This window comes from Somniosus microcephalus, unplaced genomic scaffold (assembly GCF_052327205.1).
Source record: "Somniosus microcephalus isolate GS21.2 unplaced genomic scaffold, FLI_Smic_1.0 unresolved_chr7, whole genome shotgun sequence".
In the NCBI taxonomy this organism is placed as follows: Eukaryota; Metazoa; Chordata; class Chondrichthyes; order Squaliformes; family Somniosidae; genus Somniosus; species Somniosus microcephalus.
Window position 1 is genome coordinate 4,195,416 of NW_028225185.1, and position 21,910 is coordinate 4,217,325.

General features: G+C 54.6%; 1 protein-coding gene across 1 annotated transcript in view; it reads right to left on the reverse strand.

The window, feature by feature from the left end:
• Window positions 1–21,910, reverse strand: part of ints3 (integrator complex subunit 3) — a 153,543-nt gene that overhangs the window by 72,479 nt on the left and 59,154 nt on the right. Inside the window, exons 10-14 of the mRNA XM_085978245.1 lie at window positions 16,677–16,868; window positions 13,307–13,394; window positions 11,038–11,117; window positions 6,600–6,691; window positions 1,854–1,960 (exon numbers count right to left, since the gene is read on the reverse strand). Coding sequence (XP_085834371.1) covers window positions 1,854–1,960; window positions 6,600–6,691; window positions 11,038–11,117; window positions 13,307–13,394; window positions 16,677–16,868 — 559 coding nt within the window. The remainder of the gene's footprint in view (window positions 1–1,853; window positions 1,961–6,599; window positions 6,692–11,037; window positions 11,118–13,306; window positions 13,395–16,676; window positions 16,869–21,910) is intronic.

Below are 21,910 nucleotides of genomic sequence, written 5' to 3' on the forward strand. Positions count from 1 at the left end.
GGGGGGGCGGTACTGAGGGAGCGCCGCACTGTCGGAGGGGCGGTACTGAGGGAGCACCGCACTGTCGGAGGGGCGGTACTGAGGGAGCGCCGCACATGTCGGAGGGGCGGTACTGAGGGAGCGCCGCACTGTCGGAGGGGCGGTACTGAGGGAGCGCCGCACTGTCGGAGGGGCGGTACTGAGGGAGCGCCGCACTGTCGGAGGGGCGGTACTGAGGGAGCGCCGCACTGTCGGAGGGGCGGTACTGAGGGAGCGCCGCACTGTCGGAGGGGCGGTACTGAGGGAGCGCCGCACTGTCGGAGGGGCGGTGCTGAGGGAGCGCCGCACTGTCGGAAGGGCGGTACTGAGGGAGCGCCGCACTGTCGGAGGGGCGGTACAGAGGGAGCGCCGCACTGTCGGAGGGGCGGTGCTGAGGGAGCGCCGCACTGTCGGAATGGCGGTACTGAGGGAGCGCCGCACTGTCGGAGGGGCGGTACTGAGGGAGCGCCGCACTGTCGGAGGGGCGGTACTGAGGGAGTGCCGCACTGTCGGAGGGGCGGTGCTGAGGGAGCGCCGCACTGTCGGAGGGGCGGTGCTGAGGGAGCGCCGCACTGTCGGAATGGCGGTACTGAGGGAGCGCCGCACTGTCGGAGGGGCGGTACTGAGGGAGCGCCGCACTGTCGGAAGGGCGGTACTGAGGGAGCGCCGCACTGTCGGAGGGGCAGTACTGAGGGAGCGCCGCACTGTCGGAAGGGCGGTACTGAGGGAGCGCCGCACTGTCGGAGGGGCGGTGCTGAGGGAGCGCCGCACTGTCGGAGGGGCGGTACTGAGGGAGTGCCGCACTGTCGGAGGGGCGGTGCTGAGGGAGCGCCGCACTGTCGGAGGGGCGGTACTGAGGGAGCGCCGCACTGTCGGAAGGGCGGTACTGAGGGAGCGCCGCACTGTCGGAGGGGCGGTACTGAGGGAGTGCCGCACTGTCGGAGGGGCGGTGCTGAGGGAGCGCCGCACTGTCGGAATGGCGGTACTGAGGGAGCGCCGCACTGTCGGAGGGGCGGTACTGAGGGAGCGCCGCACTGTCGGAGGGGCGGTACTGAGGGAGCGCCGCACTGTCGGAGGGGCAGTACTGAGGGAGCGCCGCACTGTCGGAGGGGCAGTACTGAGGGAGCGCCGCACTGTCGGAGGGGCGGTACTGAGGGATGCCGCACTGTCGGAGGGGCGGTACTGAGGGATGCCGCACTGTCGGAGGGGCGGTACTGAGGGAGCGCCGCACTGTCGGAGGGGCGGTACTGAGGGAGCGCCGCACCGTCGGAGGGGCGGTACTGAGGGAGCGCCGCACTGTCGGAGGGGCGGTACTGAGGGAGCGCTGCACTGTCGGAGGGGCGGTACTGAGGGAGCGCCGCACTGTCGGAGGGGCGGTACTGAGGGAGCGCCGCACTGTCGGAGGGGCGGTACTGAGGGAGCGCCGCACTGTCGGAGGGGCGGTACTGAGGGAGCGCCACTGAGGGAGCGCCGCACTGTCGGAGGGACAGTACTGAGGGAGCGCCGCACTGTCGGAGGTGCCATCTTTCTGTTGAGACTTTAAACCGAGGCCCCGTCTGGCCCTAAAAGATCCCACAGCCACTATTTCAAAGAAGAGCAGGGGAGTTCTCCCCGGTGTCCTGGGGTCAATATTTATCCCTCAACCAACATCACTAAAACAGATGATCTGGTCATTATCACATTGCTGTTTGTGGGAGCTTGCTGTGCGCAAACTGTCTGCCGCGTTTCCCACATTACAACAGTGACCACACTTCAGAAAGTACTTCATTGGCTGTAAAGCTCTTTGGGACGTCCAGAGATTGAGAAATGCTTTTCTCTTAGAGGGGGTCAATTACCTTCCACTGGCGGCGAGGGCGAACTACAAAACTCCGGAAACTTTTCCCGTATCATGGCGCGCAGCTCTTTGTCCAGTTTTGGGTTGTCGAACAGAGGTGCCAAGGGCCTGAGAACAGCGAGAGAGAGACACACATCACCAGGAGGTCGTTTCAAAAGGAACATTCCCCGCAGACGGGTGCCCTGCTGCAAAACATCAAGAGCGGCCAAAATGTTGGAAAGCAGCTAGGCAGGTGCGCCGAGGTCAGAGAGAGAGAAGAGGTGGGTTTAACGTTTCGGGTGCAGACCCAGTCATCGGAACGCGCCACGACCGTTACCCTGCCTTTACTCTCTCGGGACGCTGCCGAGACCCGCGGAGCAGTTCCACCATTTGCTCTTTTCGATCATCGAATGCACAGCAAGATCCAGCTGCCAAACAGCCAATGAGGTGAATCATAGAGTGACACAGCACAGAAGGAGGCCATTCGGCCCATCGTGCACGCGCCGGCTCTTTGGCGGCACTCTCCAATTAATCCCGCTGCCCTCTGCTCTTTCTCCAATAGCCCTGCAAGTTTTTCCCCTTCACATATCTGTCCAATTCTCCCTCTCTATTTCCAGTTTTTTCCCCGAATAGGGTGACCATTCTTTGCTGCAAATCGCTGGAAAGCTCTGGTTGCAAGCTGGGCTCCAAGCTGAAAGTACTGAGGACGACTTTTCCCTTCTAGCAGTCTTCCTGTTTCCGACCAAAGCTCATCGAGCTGAATCGTTGCACTCTGTTTCTCTCTCTCCGCAGACGCTGCCTGACCTGCTGAGTGTTGCCAGCAGTTCCTGCTTTTTCTCCGAACTGAACTCGGGCTGTATGCGGAGAGGCGACTTTACACAGAATTTACAGCACAGAAACAGGCCATTCGGCCCATCGGCTCCGTGCCGGTGTTTCTGCTCCACACCAGCCTCCTCCCACCCCTCTTCATCGCACCCCGTCCTTCTATTCCTTTCTCCTGCATGTGTTTATCCAGTTTCCCCTTAAATACATCTACACTATTGGCCTGCGGGAGCGAGTTCCATATTCTCACCTCTCTGGGTAAAGACATTTCTCCTGAATTGGATTTATTCGTGACTATCTTAGATTTATGGCCCCTAGTTCTGTGCTCCCCTGCAAGCATGACACCAAGTTGGGGGGGGGGGGGGGAGGTGGATAGTCAATACTGAGGACTGCAACAAGTTACAGGAGGACATGAATAAACTTGCAGAATGGGCATATCATTGGCAAATGAAGTTCAACACAGATAAATGGGAGGTATTACATTTTGGTAGGAAGAATAGGGAGGTCATGAGTCTGGGTGGGGTAGAGGAACAAAGGGATCTCGGAGTACAAATACACAAATCACTAAAAGTTGCGACACAGGTTAGCAAGGCCATAAAAAAAAACAAGCACTAGGGTTTATTTCTAGAGGGATAGAATTGAAAAGTAGGGAAGTGATGCTAAACCTGTATCGAACCTTGGTTAGACCACACTCAGAGTACTGCGTGCAGTTCTGGTCGCCATATTATAAAAAGGATATAGAGGCACTGGAGAGGGTGCAGAGAAGATTTACAAGGATGATACCAGAAATGCGAGGGTATACATATCAGGAAAGGATGAACAGGCTGGGTCTCTTTTCTCTTGAAAACAGAAGGCTGGGGGGTGACCTAATAGAGGTCTTTAAAATTAGGAGAGGTTTTGATCGAGTGGATACAGAGAGAATGTTTCCACTTGTGGGGGAAGAGCAGAACCAGAGGCCGTCAATATAAGATAGTCACCAAGAAATCCAATAGGGAATTCAGGAGAACCTTCTTTCCCCAGAGAGTGGGGAGAATGTGGAACTCACTACCACAGGGAGTGGTTGAGGCGAATAGTATCGATGGATTTAAGGGGAGGCTGGACAAGCATGAGGGAGAAGGGAATAGAGGTTTACGCTGATAGAGTTAGATGAGGAAAGACGGGAGGAGGCTCGAGTGGAGCATAAACGCCGGCATGGACTAGTTGGGCCGAATGGCCTCATTCTGTGCCGTATATCCGATGTAATCCTTTATGTAATGGCTAGGGTGTTAATGTTCCACAGGCCCCAAGAGAGTCCACAGGGGCACCCACATGGTCATCGGATTTCTGTATTTGTTGACTGGCTGCCCATTGTCTTTGGTCCCCACCACAAACTCCGTTTCCCGAGCCACCGACACCATCCCTCTCCCCGGCCATTGCTCGAGGCTGAACCAGACCGTTTGTGACCTCGGCGTCATATCTGACCCAAGCTGAGCTTACGACTCCCTATCCTCGCCATCACCAAGACCGCCTACTTCCACCTTCGCTTCATGGTCCGACTCCGCCCCTGCCTCAGCTCACCTGCTGCTGAAAACCCTGAATCCGTGCGCCCTCGTTACCTCCAGACTCGGCTATTCCGACACTCACCCCTGGCCCAGTCTCCCACCTTGTACCCTTCGTAAACTTGAGCTCATCCGAAACTCTGCTGGCCCCGTGTCCTAATTTGCACCGAGTCCTGTTCACCCATCACCGCCCCTGCGCTTTATAACAAATTAGTTCCTGGGATGTGGGCGTCGCTGGCAAGGCCGGCATTTATTGCCCATCCCTAATCGCCCTCGAGAAGGTGGTGAAACAACTCACTCGGCCATTTCAGAGGGCAGTTAAGAATCAACCACATTGCTGTGGGTCTGGAGTCACATATACCCGGCCAGACCAGGTAAGGACGATAGATTTCCTATCCTAAAGGACATTAGTGAACCAGATGGGTTTTTACGACAATCCGGGAAGTTTCGTGATCCCCATACTAGCTTTTTATTCCGGATCCTAATTAATTAACAGAATTTAAATTCCCGTAGTGGGATTTGAACTCGCATCTCCGGATCATTAATCCAGGCCTCTGGGTTATAGTCCAGTAACCGCTATGCTACCGCACCCCAATCTCGCTGACTTACATTGGCTCCCGCTCCAGCAATGTCTCGGTTTTAAAATCCTCAGCCTCATTTCAAATCACCCCCACGGCCTTGCCCTCCTCCAGCCCCTACATCCCTCCCTACCTCTGTAACCCCCTCCAGCCCCAACACCCCTCCCTATCTCTGTAACTTCCTCCAGCCCTACACCCCTCCCCATCTCTGTAACCTCCTCCAGCCCCTACACCCCTCCCTATCTTTGTAACCTCCTCCAGCCCTTACACCCCTCCCTATCTCTGTAACCTCCTCCAGCCCCTACATCCCTCCCTACCTCTGTAACCCCCTCCAGCCCTTACACCCCTCCCTATCTCTGTAGCCTCCTCCACTCCCTATCTCTGTAGCCTCCTCCACTCCCTATCTCTGTAACCTCCTCCAGCCCCTACACCCCTCCCCATCTCTGTAACCCCCTCCAGCCCTACACCCCTCCCTATCTCTGTAACCCCCTCCAGCCCTACACCCCTCCCTATCTCTGTAACCCCCTCCAGCTCCTACACCCCTCCCTATCTCTGTAACCTCCTCCAGCTCCTACACCCCTCCCTATCTCTGGAACCTCCTCCAGCCCTCCGAGACCTCTGCGCTCCTCCAATTCTGGCCTCTTGAGCATCCTCCGATTTCCATCACTCCACCATTGGCGGCCATGCCTTCAGCTGCCTGGGCCCCCGAGCTCTGGAATTCCCTCCCTAAACCTCTCCGCCTCTCTCTCCTCCTTTAAGACGCTCCTTAAAACCGACCTCTTTGACCAAGCTTTTGGACACCTGTCCTAATATCTCCTTCTGTGGCTCGGTGTCTGATTTACATTCCTGTGAAGCGCCTTGGGACGTTTTGCTATGGTAAAAGGCGCTGAATAAACACAAGTTGCTTTTACCTCAGTTACTGCACACTGACAGTTGTGCAAGATTAGCCTTTGGGCAGCGGACAATGCCCTTCTGAAGTTAGGGCAGGGGGGAGGGGGGCACCCCCGAGGTGTGGCAGCATTTGGAGAGGGTCCCCAGTCCCACACACTGGTGGTTCCAGGTCTGTCACAGGTGCTGTGAGCAATGTGAGAGGAGAAATTAAGAGGATCACACAGCATTAAAGTATTGCCTCGATGGAGAGGTCCCCTACAGTTTGGGCAACTCACTTATTGTGGTAAAAAAGTCACAATATTGTGGCAGTGGTAATGTCTCTCAGTGCAGGTCTTCAATCATCTCTCTCTCCCCCTCCATCCTCTCCCCATTTCACCCCTCCCTCTTCGGCTCCTGAAATGAGTGCAGCTCCTAATCGCACTCAGAAACCGGCAGTGGATTCCGAAAACTCCTGGGTTTCGGATGATTTGCTCATGGCAAAATTGTGGCACTCGAAAAAATGGCTGCACGTACAGTAACGGCAGAAATCCACAGGACGTGTCGCTCAATGTCACATCACGAGAAATCACTGACACAATCAATATTGCACTGGCACCCAGACACTGAAGTGGCAGCCTGGACGTGTAGGCTCACTCGCAGACGTGCGAGCACAGGCACACAGACCCGCACACGTGCGCGCACAGGCACACAGACCCGCACACATGCGCCCACAGGCACACAGACCCGCACAAGTGCGCGCACAGGCGCACAGACCCGCAGACAGAGATACACGCAGAGGCACACAGACCCGTACAAGTGCGCGCACAGGCGCGCAGACCCGCAGAGATACACGCACAGGCACACAGACCCACACACGGGCGCGCAGACAGAGATACACGCAGAGGCACACAACACAAAAGCTTTCTGTTTGAAGTTCTCCTGAGACAGGACTGTACTTACGCCAGTACTCGCTTTTCCACGATGTGATTGAGCGAGTTGAACACGCCCTGCCTCACGTGGGACTCCAACGGGGGGTAAAAGTGGGGAATAATCTGCCGGACGGGACAAGAACAGCGTTAGTGGTGGAGAGCCCGGTACGTGGTTGCAGCGTCGACGGTTCAGTGATCTCCAGAAACATATCGCATCATTTCAGAGAGCAATGGAACCGATGCATTATAGCGACGAACAGGAACCGATGCATTGTTACCAGAGGTTCAAACTGCCTGCTCACAAAGCTCATGGTTCCCAGCGAGGCCTCGGAGTCAGTAAACAACCTGCGGCTACAGCGACGGGGCAAGCGGCAGTATTCCTGGGGAAGACCATTAAACAGCCCCCAGTATCAATGATAGCCCAGCACTGCGTGTCCTCTCTCCATCCCCGGCCACAGTGAGATCGCCCCACCCTTATCCGCAAACACACAATGACACCCCTACACCGTCCCCAGCCGAGCGGGCAGTTCAACACAATTCTGTCAGATTGCCTGCCTCGTAAAACATGCATCCAATTTAGCAACCCAAGACTGGCTGGGTGTATTTGATTCAAATGGAGGCCCAACACACGGGGGGGGGGAAATTTACTCGTGCTCCCTTTGGGGCGATAACTTTGAGCCCCGAAATAGTTTGTACCCCCGCGCCTACTGCTTGGGGCGCTACTGGAAGCGCTCCCCCATCCCTCTTGGGGGGGTGCTCCCATTGAAGATCGCGGTGCCACGCGCTGGCACGTAGCGTCGCGGTACTGCAGGCCTTCCTCCCCTGATTAAAGGGGAGGGGCACTGCACAGCGCACACCGGGGCCCTGCTGGCCCACCAGGGAGCAGGGTGCCGGCCAAGGGGGCCAGACCGCTGCCAGTACCCCGCAGCAGGAGGCCAGAGGGGGCAGGTGCTGGCAGGCGGCCCAAAATAAAAAGCCCGCCTGGCACCTGCCCTTTAATTATTGCTGCCCCAGCCACAAAAACGTCCCCCCACCCCGACCCTGTCAGATGTAGCGTCCAGCGGTAGGTCAGGGGGCGCGAGCGGGGCGATGACGACATCTCCGGAGGAGTCAGCGTTGCGGGGCGCTACTGGCTACCACCGCCATTAACCTCCCGCTGAATTTGGCGGGAGGCATCAACGGCACCACACCCGGGCGCTAGTTGCTTTGTGCCCCGTTAGCGCGCCCCCCCTCGGGGCACTAACGGGAGGCGCAAAGCAACCGAATTTGTCCCCCGTGATCTCTAAGCGACGTGAAGTAACAGGGCTCAGTGGTAAACGTGCAGCGTCTGCTTTCCAATTGCTCACTTGCACACGTAGCTTCAGTCTAGTCAGAATGTGAACCGCAAAATTTCCATCAATATGGATGACTTAATTTTTTTGTGCAGTTAAGAGGGGAGTCTTTTGTAATTAACCCGACTATCGGAGGTAAATGAGGTGCAATTAGCCGACTTTAATCATCATATTATATACAATGGCTAAACAATTACAGTCTACAGATTTAACGGTACTGAGGGAGCGCCGCACTGTCGGAGGGGCGGTACTGAGGGAGCGCCGCACTGTCGGAGGGGCGGTACTGAGGGAGCGCCGCACTGTCGGAGGGGCGGTACTGAGGGAGCGCCGCACTGTCGGAGGGGCGGGTACTGAGGGAGCGCCGCGCTGTCGGAGGGGCGGTACTGAGGGAGCGCCGCGCTGTCGGAGGGGCGGTACTGAGGGAGCGCCGCGCTGTCGGAGGGGCGGTACTGAGGGAGCGCCGCGCTGTCGGAGGGGTGGTACTGAGGGAGCGCCGCACTGTCGGAGGGGCGGTACTGAGGGAGCGCCGCGCTGTCGGAGGGGCGGTACTGAGGGAGCGCCGCACTGTCGGAGGGGGCAGTACTGAGGGAGCGCCGCACTGTCGGAGGGGCAGTACTGAGGGAGCGCCGCACTGTCGGAGGGGCAGTACTGAGGGAGTACCGCGCTGTTGGAGGGGTGGTACTGAGGGAGCGCCGCGCTGTCGGAGGGGCAGTACTGAGGGAGCGCCGCGCTGTCGGAGGGGCGGTACTGAGGGAGCGCCGCACTGTCGGAGGGGCAGTAGTGAGGGAGCGCCGCACCGTTGGCGGGGCGGTACTGAGGGAGTGCTGCACTGTCGGAGGGGCCGTCTTTCAGATGAGACATTAAACCGAGGCCCCGTCTACCCGCTCAGGTCGATGTAAAAGATCCCGTGGTCAATATTTCAAGGAAGAGCGGGGGAATTCTCCCCTGCGTCCTGGTTTATTACTCAGCCAACATCACTAAAACAGATTATCCGGTCATTATCACATTGCTGTTTGTGGGCGCTTGATGTGCGCAAATTGGCTCCCGCGTTTCCTACATTACAACTGTTTAACGTCTCATCCGAAAGACGGATACGGCACAGCTGCTGCCGGTGGAACTGCGAGTCAGCGCCGACAGGAGGGGGGACTGGAAATCGTTGCCAATGTGGCAGGTTGCTGCACTGAGATACACGGCCATCAGTGGTCCCGAATCTTAGCCGGATCATAAAGGATCTCTCTCTCAGCATCGCAATCTCACACCTGTGCGTGCCAATAAATTCCCAGCTGGAATGCGGGAGACACCAGGAGGCGACAGAGTCAGGAACCACCCAGCACCAGTCAACACCGCTCTGCCAGCAAGGAATCAAACAAATCCGGCAGCGAGAGAGAGAGGGAGAGGGCGGGCGAGAGAGAGGGAGAGGGCGGGCGAGAGAGAGAGGGAGAGGGCGGGCGAGAGAGAGAGGGAGAGGGCGGGCGAGAGAGAGAGGGAGAGGACGGGCGAGAGAGAGAGAGAGGGAGAGGACGGGCGAGAGAGAGAGGGAGAGGGCGGGCGAGAGAGAGGGAGAGGGCGGGCGAGAGAGGGAGAGGGCGGGCGAGAGAGAGAGGGAGAGGGCGGGCGAGAGAGAGAGGGAGAGGGCGGGCGAGAGAGAGAGGGAGAGGGCGGGCGAGAGAGAGAGGGAGAGGGCGGGCGAGAGAGGGAGAGGGCGGGCGAGAGAGAGAGGGAGAGGGCGGGCGAGAGAGAGGGCGGGCGAGAGAGAGAGGGAGAGGGCGGGCGAGAGAGAGAGGGAGAGGGCGGGCGAGAGAGAGAGGGAGAGGGCGGGCGAGAGAGAGAGGGAGAGGGCGGGCGAGAGAGAGAGGGAGAGGGCGGGCGAGAGAGAGGGAGAGGGCGGGCGAGAGAGAGAGGGGAGAGGGCGGGCGAGAGAGAGAGGGAGAGGGCGGGCGAGAGAGAGAGGGAGAGGGCGGGCGAGAGAGAGGGCGGGCGAGAGAGAGAGGGAGAGGGCGGGCGAGAGAGAGAGGGAGAGGGCGGGCGAGAGAGAGAGGGAGGGAGAGGGCGGGCGAGAGAGAGAGGGAGAGGGCGGGCGAGAGAGAGAGGGAGAGGGCGGGCGAGAGAGAGAGGGAGAGGGCGGGCGAGAGAGAGAGGGAGAGGGTGGGCGAGAGAGGGAGAGGGCGGGCGAGAGAGAGAGGGAGAGGGCGGGCGAGAGAGAGAGGGAGGGAGAGGGCGGGCGAGAGAGAGAGGGAGAGGGCGGGCGAGAGAGAGAGGGAGAGGGCGGGCGAGAGAGAGAGGGAGGGCGGGCGAGAGAGAGAGGGAGAGGGCGGGCGAGAGAGAGAGGGAGAGGGCGGGCGAGAGAGAGAGGGAGAGGGCGGGCGAGAGAGAGAGGGAGAGGGCGGGCGAGAGAGAGAGGGAGAGGGCGGGCGAGAGAGAGAGGGAGAGGGCGGGCGAGAGAGAGAGGGAGAGGGCGGGCGAGAGAGAGAGGGAGAGGGCGGGCGAGAGAGAGAGAGGGAGAGGGCGGGCGAGAGAGAGAGAGGGAGAGGGCGGGCGAGAGAGAGAGGGAGAGGGCGGGCGAGAGAGAGAGGGAGAGGGCGGGCGAGAGAGAGAGGGGGAGAGGGCGGGCGAGAGAGAGAGGGAGAGGGCGGGCGAGAGAGAGAGGGAGAGGGCGGGCGAGAGAGAGAGGGAGAGGGCGGGCGAGAGAGAGAGGGAGAGGGCGGGCGAGAGAGAGAGGGAGAGGGCGGGCGAGAGAGAGAGAGAGGGAGAGGGCGGGCGAGAGAGAGAGGGAGAGGGCGGGCGAGAGAGAGAGGGAGAGGGCGGGCGAGAGAGAGAGAGGGGGCGGGAGCCAGAGGGCGAGCGCCAGAGGGAGAGAGCCAGAGGGAGAGAGCCAGAGGGAGAGAGCCAGAGGGAGAGAGGGGAGGGAAGAGAAGGACAGAGAATAAAGAAACAACATGACAAAGAGTGGACACATATTAATGCCACCTGGCCGTCCCCCATGGCCTGTGTGATGTACAGAATTTGCCACTTTTAATTATGTTTCTGTTTTTAGGTGTGAGGCAGTGCCCTAGAGATAGAGCTCGAGCCGATAAATCCCACGCCTGGGAGTTGTAGTGTTGGCAGGTCGGGTTAATGGAAAGTGTGGGTAGCACTCACCCGACAGATGAAGTCTAGCAGAGTGGCAGTAATTGCCGGATGAGGCTTCATGGAATGATGCATTACAAGAATAGCAGGCTCTGAAAGAGAAGGCAAAAATCCATCAGTATACTCACTGGGTCAAACAAACCCGTGCTGTACCTGCCCTGGGAGTGTTTGATGGGCCAGTGTAGAGGGAGCTTTACTCTGTATCTAACCCGTGCTGTACCTGCCCTGTGAGTGTTTGATGGGGACAGTGTAGAGGGAGCTTTACTCTGTATCTAACCCATGCTGTACCTGCCCTGGGAGTGTTTGATGGGACAGTGTAGAGGGAGCTTTACTCTGTATCTAACACGTGCTGTACCTGCCCTGGGAGTGTTTCACGGGACAGTGTAGAGGGAGCTTTACTCTGTATCTAACCCGTGCTGTACCTGCCCTGGGAGTGTTTGATGGGACAGTGTAGAGGGAGCTTTACTCTGTATCTAACCCGTGCTGTACCTGCCCTGGGAGTGTTTGATGGGACAGTGTAGAGGGAGCTTTACTCTGTATCTAACCCGTGCTGTACCTGCCCTGGGAGTGTTTGATGGGGCAGTGTAGAGGGAGCTTTACTCTGTATCTAACCCGTGCTGTACCTGCCCTGGGAGGGTTTGATGGGACAGTGTAGAGGGAGCTTTACTCTGTATCTAACCCCGTGCTGTACCTGCCCTGGGAGTGTTTGATGGGACAGTGTAGAGGGAGCTTTACTCTGTATCTAACCCTGTGCTGTACCTGCCCTGGGAGTGTTTGATGGGACAGTGTAGAGGGAGCTTTACTCTGTATCTAACCCGTGCTGTACCTGCCCTGGGAGTGTTTGATGGGACAGTGTAGAGGGAGCTTTACTCTGTATCTAACCAGTGCTGTACCTGCCCTGGGATTGTTTGATGGGAAAGTGTAGAGGGAGCTTTACTCTGTATCTAACCCGTGCTGTACCTGCCCTGGGAGTGTTTGATGGGACAGTGTAGAGGGAGCTTTACTCTGTATCTAACCCGTGCTGTACCTGCCCTGGGAGTGTTTGATGGGGACAGTGTAGAGGGAGCTTTACTCTGTATCTAACCCATGCTGTACCTGCCCTGGGAGTGTTTGATGGGACAGTGTAGAGGGAGCTTTACTCTGTATCTAACACGTGCTGTACCTGCCCTGGGAGTGTTTCACGGGACAGTGTAGAGGGAGCTTTACTCTGTATCTAACCCGTGCTGTACCTGCCCTGGGATTGTTTGATGGGAAAGTGTAGAGGGAGCTTTACTCTGTATCTAACCCATGCTGTACCTGCCCTGGGAGTGTTTGATGGGACAGTGTAGAGGGAGCTTTACTCTGTATCTAACCCGTGCTGTAACTGCCCTGGGAGTGTTTGATGGGACAGTGTAACGGGAGCTTTACTCTGTATCTAACCCTGTGCTGTACCTGCCCTGGGAGTGTTTGATGGGGACAGTGTAGCGGGAGCTTTACTCTGCATCTAACCCGTGCTGTAACTGCCCTGGGAGTGTTTGATGGGACAGTGTAGCGGGAGCTTTACTCTGTATCTAACCCTGTGCTGTACCTGCCCTGGGAGTGTTAGTTGGGACAGTGTAGAGGGAGCTTTACTCTGTATCTAACCCGTGCTGTACCTGCCCTGGGAGTGTTTGATGGGGACAGTGTAGAGGGAGCTTTACTCTGTATCTAACCCCGTGCTGTACCTACCCCGGGAGTGTTTGATGGGACAGTGTAGAGGGAGCTTTACTCTGTATCTAACCCGTGCTGTACCTGCCCTGGGAGTGTTTGATGGGACAGTGCAGAGGGAGCTTTACTCTGTATCTAACCTGTGCTGTACCTGCCCCGGGAGTGTTTGATGGGACAGTGTAGAGGGAGCTTTACTCTGTATCTAACCCCGTGCTGTACCTGCCCTGGGAGTGTTTGATGGGACAGTGTAGAGGGAGCTTTACTCTGTATCTAACCCGTGCTGTACCTGCCCTGGGAGTGTTTGATGGGGACAGTGTAGAGGGAGCTTTACTCTGTATCTAACCCGTGCTGTACCTGCCCTGGGAGTGTTTGATGGGACAGTGTAGAGGGAGCTTTACTCTGTATCTAACCCGTGCTGTACCTGCCCTGGGAGTGTTTGATGGGGACAGTGTAGAGGGAGATTTACGGATGACGTTCGGGCCGGATATCAGAGGGTTGGCGGAGCCGATGGGAATAACCTCCAGGAAGGGCCGACACCTCCAGGGGAAGGAGGGAAGAAAAGGAGTGAAGGTGGATAATTAGACGGGGCCCTCACCAATATTCATGATGCTGTCCTTTTCTGGATTGAAGAAGAGCCAGTCATAAAATAAGGCAAGCTTGGCATTCGAAGCCGCAACATTGGACTGAAATCAGAGGGAGGAGAAAAAGATTCAGTGAGAAAGCCACTTACACTGTCCTCAAACCACGTAACTTGGTGTCGAGCGTCAGCTTGGCTCGGAATCTCCCTTCTGAATTAGGGGGTCGTGGGTTCAAGCCCAACTCTGAGCCTCGAGCGCCTAATCTGGGCCGACCCTTCGAGTGCGGGGGCACGAGCTTGTCGGAGGTGCCGTCTTTCGGATGAGGCCCGTTACGGGCGGACCTGAAAGATCGTCTGAAGTAGAGCCGGGGGGGGGGGGGGGGGGGGGGTGGGGGGGCAGGGGGAAATCTCCCAACATTTGTCCCTCAACCATCATCAGAACAAATTGCCTGGTCACTCATTCTTGGGCCTCGCTGTGTGCAAAGCGGCTGCCACATTTCACTACGGCACTCTGAACGAGCTATCCCACTTCGTCCCCACTCCCTGAAAAATGTTTTTTTTTTTTTTTTTTAATATTTATCCACTGCTTTTGCAAGCAGTTATATATTCTGCTGCCACCACTGTTTCTGCATCCCGACAAGCCTCTGTATGAAGAAATCTCTGCTAATCTCTCCCTCCATTCTTGCAGGTGGCCGCTTATCGAATTTTGGAAATAGCGTTTCCCCCATTTAGTTTTATCAAAAGTTAGATCGCCACTTAACCTTCCTTGCTTTAATGAAAAGTCCCTCAGTTTCTCTAATCTCTCCCCGGAAGCAACGCTGCTCGACCCAGGGAGCGTTTTAGAGGATGAATGAAATTGAAAAATAAATTACTTTGCTGCCAGTATCACCGGGACGTGAATTTTAGTGGAAATACGCCGGCAAACCCGTCTAGCCACGGCACTGAACGCCACCCGCAGTGTCATTCCCTGTCCGCCTGCTGAAATTAGCAGCTTTTAAAGAAAAATTATTCATTCACGGGACATGGGCAACATTTATTTGGTGTAACATGTTCGAGCACGTGTGAATCTGGCTGGATAACGAGGGCACAATTCTGATGCCCAACCATGAGGCAGATTTATTCTGATCCCCACTACCTCATACAAACATGGGAGCTCAGAAAGAGGCCATTCGGCCCACTGGGCCTGTGCCGGCTTTTTTTTCTTAATTATTCATTCACGAGATGTGGGCGTCGCTGGTAAGACAGGCATTTATTGCCCATCCCTAGTTGCCCTCGAGAAGATGGCGGTGAGCCGCCTTCTTGAACCGCTGCAGTCCGTGTGGTGAAGGTGCTCCCACAGCGCTGTTAGGGAGGGAGTTCCAGGATTTTGACCCAGCAACGATGGAAGGAACGGCCTGATATATTTCCAAGTCAGGATGGTGTGTGTGACTTGGAGGGGAACTTGGAGGTGGCGGTGTTCCCGTGCGCCTGCTGCCCTTGTCCTTCTAGCTGGAAGAGGTGGCGGGTTTGGAAGGTGCTGTTGAAGGAGCTTTGGCGAGTTGCTGCAGTGCATCTTGTAGATGGTACACACTGCAGCCACGGTGCGCCGGTGGTGGAGGGAGTGAATGTTTAAGGTGGTGGATGGGGTGCTGATCAAGCGAGCTACCCAATTAGACCCACTCTCCTCCCCCGTAGCAGCGAGTATATACTCAATTGCCTGTTGAAGGGTATAACTGAATCTGCTTCCCCTTAAATGCATCGATACTATTCGCCTCGACCACTCCCCGTGGTAGCGAGTTCCACATTCTCACCACTCTCTGGGGAAAGTAGTTTCTCCTGAATTCCCCATTGGACTTATTAGTGACCTTCTTATATTGATTTACAAATAAGCTCAGAATCCTGACTTTTGAGAACATGGCATTTTTTTCCAAGCCAATGTGGGGAAATATATCATGAGATAAACGAGCCCTTAAGCGAACACCACTCTGAATATCAATAAGTATATTCGGGCCTCAAATACTCTCGCCCACTCAGACTGCACTCCGCAGACGCGGCAATTAGCCTCAGCTGGAATATTAGTTTCGATTCAGCCTCAGCAACAAAAATTTTTAATTAGTGATGCGGTTTATATAAATCAAAATCCGGGGTGACCACAGGTTGGAGCCCGTCCATGACCAGGAACGCCCCCAGTCCGACCCTTTTATAATTAGATCGTATACCTGCACTGAATCCGAGGGCTAAGCAAATACATTTCGTGCTATCGACACAACTCTTCCGCTCGATTACGTGCTCGAGAAAGACTCACATTTCTGTAGCTCTTCCACAACCATGGCATGTCAGAGTCATGCAGCACAGAAAGAGGCCCTTCGGCCCATCGTGTCCGCGCCAGCCATCAAGCCCCGTCTATTCTAATCCCATTTTCCAGCACTTGGTCCGTAGCCTTGCATGCTATGGCATTTCAAGTGCTCATCTAAATGCTTCTTGAATGTTGTGAGGATTCCTGCCTCTACCACCCTTTCAGGCAGTGAGTTCCAGATTCCAACCACCCTCTGGGTGAAAAAGTCTTTCCTCAAATCCCCTCTAAACCTCCTGCCCCTTACCTTGAAACTATGCCCCCTGGTTATTGACCCCTCTACTAAAGGGGAAAAGTTCCTTTCTATCTACCCTATCTATGCCCCTCATCATTTTGTACACCTCAATCAGGTCCCCCCTCAGCCTTCTCTGCTCTAAGGAAAACAACCCCAGCCTGTCCAGTCTCTCTTCATAGCTGAAGCGCTCCAGCCCAGGTAACATCCTGGTGAATCTCCTCTGCACCCTCTCCAACGCAATCACATCCTTCCTATAGTGTGGCGACCAGAACTGCACACAGTATTCCAGCTGTGGCCTAACTAGGGTTTTGTACGGCTCCATCATAACCCCCCTGCTCTTATATTCTATGCCTCGGCTAATGAAGGCAAGTATCCCAGAGCGCTTTACAGCCAATGAAGTGTTTTCGAAGTGCGGTCACTGTCAGTTAACTCGGGGCAGAATGACGACGGGTGAGACGTTAAACCGAGGCCCCGTCTGCTCTCTCAGATGAATGTAAAAGATCCCACGGCCACTATTGGAAGAATAGCAGGGTGAGTTCTCCCCGGTGCCCTGGAACCAATATTTATCCCTCAACCAACATCACTAAAAAAAAAAAATGAGCCGGTCATTATCACATTGCTGTTTGTGGGAGCTTGCTGTGCGCAAATTGGCTGCCGCGTTTCCCAACGGTGACCACACTGCAGGAAAAAAAAAGTTTTTGATTGGCTGTAAAGTGCTTTGGGACGTCCCGAGGTGGTGAAAAGCGCTACACAAATGCAAGTCACTCTCACTCTCACTCTCACACCCCCTCCCCTCGCCTCTCCGTCTTGCGTATACTCACAGTGCACGTGGTCAGTAACCAGCCAATGATGGCCCACCGGGGCAGGATGTCCGAGCTCAGCACCTCGTTGGACGGGTGAACGACTCCGCAGATGTAGCGGATCAGGTCGCAGCGCAGCGACTGGCTGTCGGGGGTCGAGAGGTACTGCCGCTGGAACCAGTCCTGGTACCGCTTTTGCTGCCCGAACCGAACCTGCAGTTCAAGACAAAGAGAGCTCGAGATATTGGTGCCACGCCCACCAGAGGGTAGACGGCTGAAAGGAGATCTAATAGAGGTTTTTTAAAAAAAAAAAGAATTATGAAGGGTTTTAACGGGGAAAGGATACATCATCTGGATGGGGAGTCAGACGAGCATTCGGCCTTTTAAGGTGATCAGCAAGAATGCAAGGAGGGGGGTTAGGAGAACTTTCTTTATACAGAGTGAATTAAATGCTTTGCCAGAGGGAGTGATTGAGCCAGAGAGAAGTGGATAAATATTTAAGGTACATTGAATTTACAGCACAGAAACAGGCCATTCGGCCCATGGTCCGTGCCGGTGTTTCTGCTCCACACCAGCCTCCTCCCACTCCCTCTTCATCGCAACCCATCAGCATATCCTTCTATTCCTTTCTCCCTCATGTGTTTATCCAGCTTCTTAGAGTTAGATATATTTCTTAAGGCTAAAGGGATCAAGGGATATGGGGAGAAGGCAGGGACAGGGTACTGAATTTGGATGATCAGCCATGATCTCATTGAATGGCGGAGCAGGCTCAAGGGGCCGAATGGCCTCCTCCTGCTCCTAACTTCTATGTTTCCCCTTAAATGCATCTATACTATTCGCCTCAACCACTCCCTGTGGCAGCGAGTTCCACATTCTCACCACTCTCTGGGTGAAGCGCCATCAATTACTCAAAAGACTGAGGTTAAGCGAGTAACAATCAGGCTTTTATTAACTAAAGAATGAAGGTCTTGTCTCGAGTGGTCGACCCGTCCAGAATACTAAGGGACTGGGAGGTAGTCACTTATATACCTGGAATAGTGGGAGGAGTCAGCCGAGGCATGTCCAGACCTGTACCTAGTGGGATACACATACAGACACAGACAGGTATAACAGTGGTTTACCACACTGGGTAAAGAAGTTTCTCCTGAATTCCCCATTGGATTTATTAGTCCTTCTTCTTGGGCAGTCCCTCGGAACCGAGGATGACTTGCTGCCACATTAAAAATGAGTTCGCAGGTGACTGATGAGTCCAATGCGGGACCTACAGTCTCTGTCACAGGTGGGGCAGACGGTGGTTGACGTGCGCTCCTTCCACTGTTTGCGTTTGGCTTCCGCTTGCTCCCGGCGAAGAGACTCGAGGTGTTCGGCGCCTTCCCGGATGCTTCTCCTCCACTTTGTGCGGTCTTGGGCCAGGGATTCCCAGGTGTCGGTGGGGATGTTACACTTTTTCAAGGAGGCTTTGAGGGTGTCCTTGAAGCATTTCCCCTGCCCACCTGGGGCTCTCTTGCCGTGTCGGAGCTCCAAGTAGGGAGTCTCATATCGGGCATGCGGACGATGTGGCTCGTCCATCAGAGCTGATCGAGCGTGGTCAAAGCTTCGACGCTGGAGTTGTTGGCCTGAGCGAGAACACGGACGTTGGTGCGCCTATCCCGCCAGTGGATTTGCAGGATCTTGCGGAGGCAGCGTTGGTGGTACCGCACCAGTGCTTTGAGGTGCCTGCTGTACATGGTCCATGTCTCTGAGGCATACAGGAGGGTGGGTATCACTACTGCTGTGTAGACCATGAGCTTGGTGCTGGGTTTGAGGTCCTGGTCTTCAAACACTTATTAGTGACTATCGATGGAGAGCACTGGGATTAGTTTGGGATTGATATAGGACTATGGGGAGAGAGTGGGTCAGTGGGATTAGTGTGAGATTGATGCAGGGCTATGGGGGAGAGCGGGGCAGTGGGATTAGTTTGGGATTAATACAGGGCTATGGGGAGAGAGCGGGGCAGTGGGATTAGTTTGGGTTTGATACAGGGCTATGAGGAGAGAGCGGGGCAGTGGGATTAGTTTGGGATTGATACAGGGCTATGGGGAGAGCGGGGCAGTGGGATTAGTTTGGGTTTGATACAGGGGTATGGGGAGAGAGCGGGGCAGTGGGATTAGTTTGTGGATTGATACAGGGCTATGAGGAGAGAGCGGGGCAGTGGGATTAGTTTGGGATTGATACAGGGCTATGGGGAGAGCGGGGCAGTGGGATTAGTTTGGGATTGATACAGGGCTATGGGGAGAGAGCGGGGCAGTGGGATTAGTTTGGGATTAATACAGGGCTATGGGGAGAGAGCGGGGCAGTGGGATTAGTTTGAGATTGATACAGGGCTATGGGGAGAGAGCGGGGCAGTGGGATTAGTTTGGGATTGATACAGGGCTATGGGGAGCGAGTGGGGCTGTGGGATTAGTTTGGGATTGATACAGGGCTATGGGGAGAGAGCGGGGCAGTGGGATTAGTGTGGGATTGATACAGGGCTATGGGGAGAGAGCAGGGCAGTGGGATTGATACAGGGCTATGGGGAGAGAGCGGGGCAGTGGGATTAGTGTGGGATTGATACAGGGCTATGGGGAGAGAGCGGGGCAGTGGGATTAGTTTGGGATTGATACAGGGCTATGGGGAGAGCGCGGGGCAGTGGGATTAGTGTGGGATTGATACAGGGCTATGGGGAGAGAGCGGGGCAGTGGGATTAGTGTGGGATTGATACAGGGCTATGGGGAGAGAGCGGGGCAGTGGGATTAGTTTGGTGATTGATACAGGGCTATGGGGAGAGAGCGGGGCAGTGGGATTAGTGTGGGATTGATACAGGGCTATGGGGAGAGAGCGGGGCAGTGGGATTAGTTTGGGATTGATACAGGGCTATGGGGAGAGAGCGGGGCAGTGGGATTAGTTTGGGATTGCAGCAGCAAAGACACATTGGGCTGAATGGCCTCCGCCTGTGTTGGTACATTTCTACAGTTCTATAGCTTCAGACTAATCAAAAGTGACACTTTGACAAGGAGCGGGGAATTTACCCGGTGTCCTGGCCAACATTCCTCCTTCAGTCTTTACCGAAAAAAGAGATTGACTGCTCACTCATCTCATTCCCGTTTGTGGGATCTTGCTGCGCTGCAGTTGGCCGCTTTGCTTGTCTACGTGCAACCCTGACCGCCCATCAACAACAAGAACTCACATTTATACAGCGTCTTTAACGTAGTTAAACGTCCCAAGGCGCTTCACAGGGGCGATTAGCAGACAAAAACTTGACCCCGAGCCACAGAAGGAGATATTAGGACATGCGACCAAAAGTTTGGTCAAAGAGGTCGGTTTTAAGAACATAAGAACATAAGAACATAAGAAATAGGAGCAGGAGTAGGCCAATCGGCCCCTCGAGCCTGCTCCACCATTCAATAAGATCATGGCTGATCTGATCCTAACCTCAAATCTTCTATCACTCTGCATCCACCCGAACCCATGTGATCTCCCGGGAGAGGCGAAAAACCAGATAAAGACCCAATGGCCAATTTGGGAGAAAAAAATCTGGGAAATTCCTCTCCGACCCATCTAGGCGATCGAAATTCTTCCAGGAGATCACTCTGTCCCTATATTTTCTACAGTACTTACCTTCTGTAAAGGCGATCTCCACCCCAGCCAGGAACAGGAATAAAACCATCTCCTGAAATCTAACAGAATTAGAACACAGTAGGAGCAGAACAAGGCTACACGGCCCCTGGGCCCGCTCCACTACCCACAGGGCCATGACCATTCCGAACCCAGACTCATGTCCAATTTCCTGCCCGCTCCCCGTAACCCTTTATTCCCTTTACTTCTAGGAAACTATCTATTTCTGTTTTAAATTTATTTAATGATGTAGCTTCCACAGCTTTCTGGGGCAGCAAATTCCACAAACCTACCACCCTCTGAGTGAAGAAGTTTCTCCTCATCTCAGTTTTGAATGAGCAGCCCCTTATTTTAAGATTATGCCCCCTAGTTCTAGTTCCACCCATCATTGGGAACATCCTCACCGCATCCACCCGATCAAGCCCCTTCACAATCTTATATGTTTCAATAAGATCGCCTCTCATTCTTCTGAACTCCAATGAGTAGAGTCCCAATCTACTCAACCTCTCCTCATATGACCACCCCCTCATCCCCGGGATTAACCGAGTGAACCTTCTTTGTACTGACTCGAGAGCAAGTATGTCTTTTCTTAAGTATGGACACCAAAACTGTATGCAGTATTCCAGGTGCGGCCTCACCAATACCTTGTACAACTGCAGCAATACCTCCCTGTTTTTATATTCCAACCCCCTAGCAATAAAAGCCAACATTCCATTGGCCTTCTTGATCACTTGCTGCACCTGCATACTAACTTTTTGAGTTTCGTGCACCAGGACCCCCAGATCCCTTTGTACTACAGTACTTTCCAGTTTCTTGCCATTAAGATAATAACTTGCTCTATGATTTTTCCTGCCAAAGTGCATAACTTCACACTTTCCAGTATTGTATTCCATCTGCCAAATCTCTGCCCACTTACTTAGCCTGTCTATGTCCCTTTGCAGGTTTTTTATGTCCTCCTCACTCACTACTTTCCGTCCCATCTTTGTATCATCTGCAAACTTTGATATGTTACACTCGGTCCCCTCCTCCAAATCGTTAATATAGATTGTAAAGAGTTGGGGACCCAGCACTGACCCCTGCGGAACACCACTAGTTACTGGTTGCCAATCTGAGAACGAACCATTTATCCCAACTCTCTGCCTTCTGTTAGATAGCCAATCCTCCACCCATGCCAGAATATTACCCCCAATCCCGTGATTTTTTATCTTGAGCAATAATCTTTTGTGTGGCACCTTGTCAAATGCCTTTTGGAAGTCTAAATACACTACGTCCACTGGTTCCCCTTTATCCACCCTGTATGTTACTTCCTCAAAAAACTCAAGCAAATTTGTTAAACATGACTTCCCCTTCATGAAACCATGCTGAGTTTGCCCTATTAAATTGTGTTTATCCAAATGTCCCGTTACTGTCTCCTTAATAATGGACTCTAACATTTTACCAACCACAGATGTTAGGCTAACAGGTCTATAGTTTCCAGCCTTCTGCCTACTACCCTTTTTAAATAATGGTGTTACATTAGCAGTTTTCCAATCTGCCGGGACCTTTGCCGAGTCCAGTGAGTTTTGGAAAATTATTACCAATGCATCCACAATCCCTACCGCTACTTCCCTCAAGACCCTGGG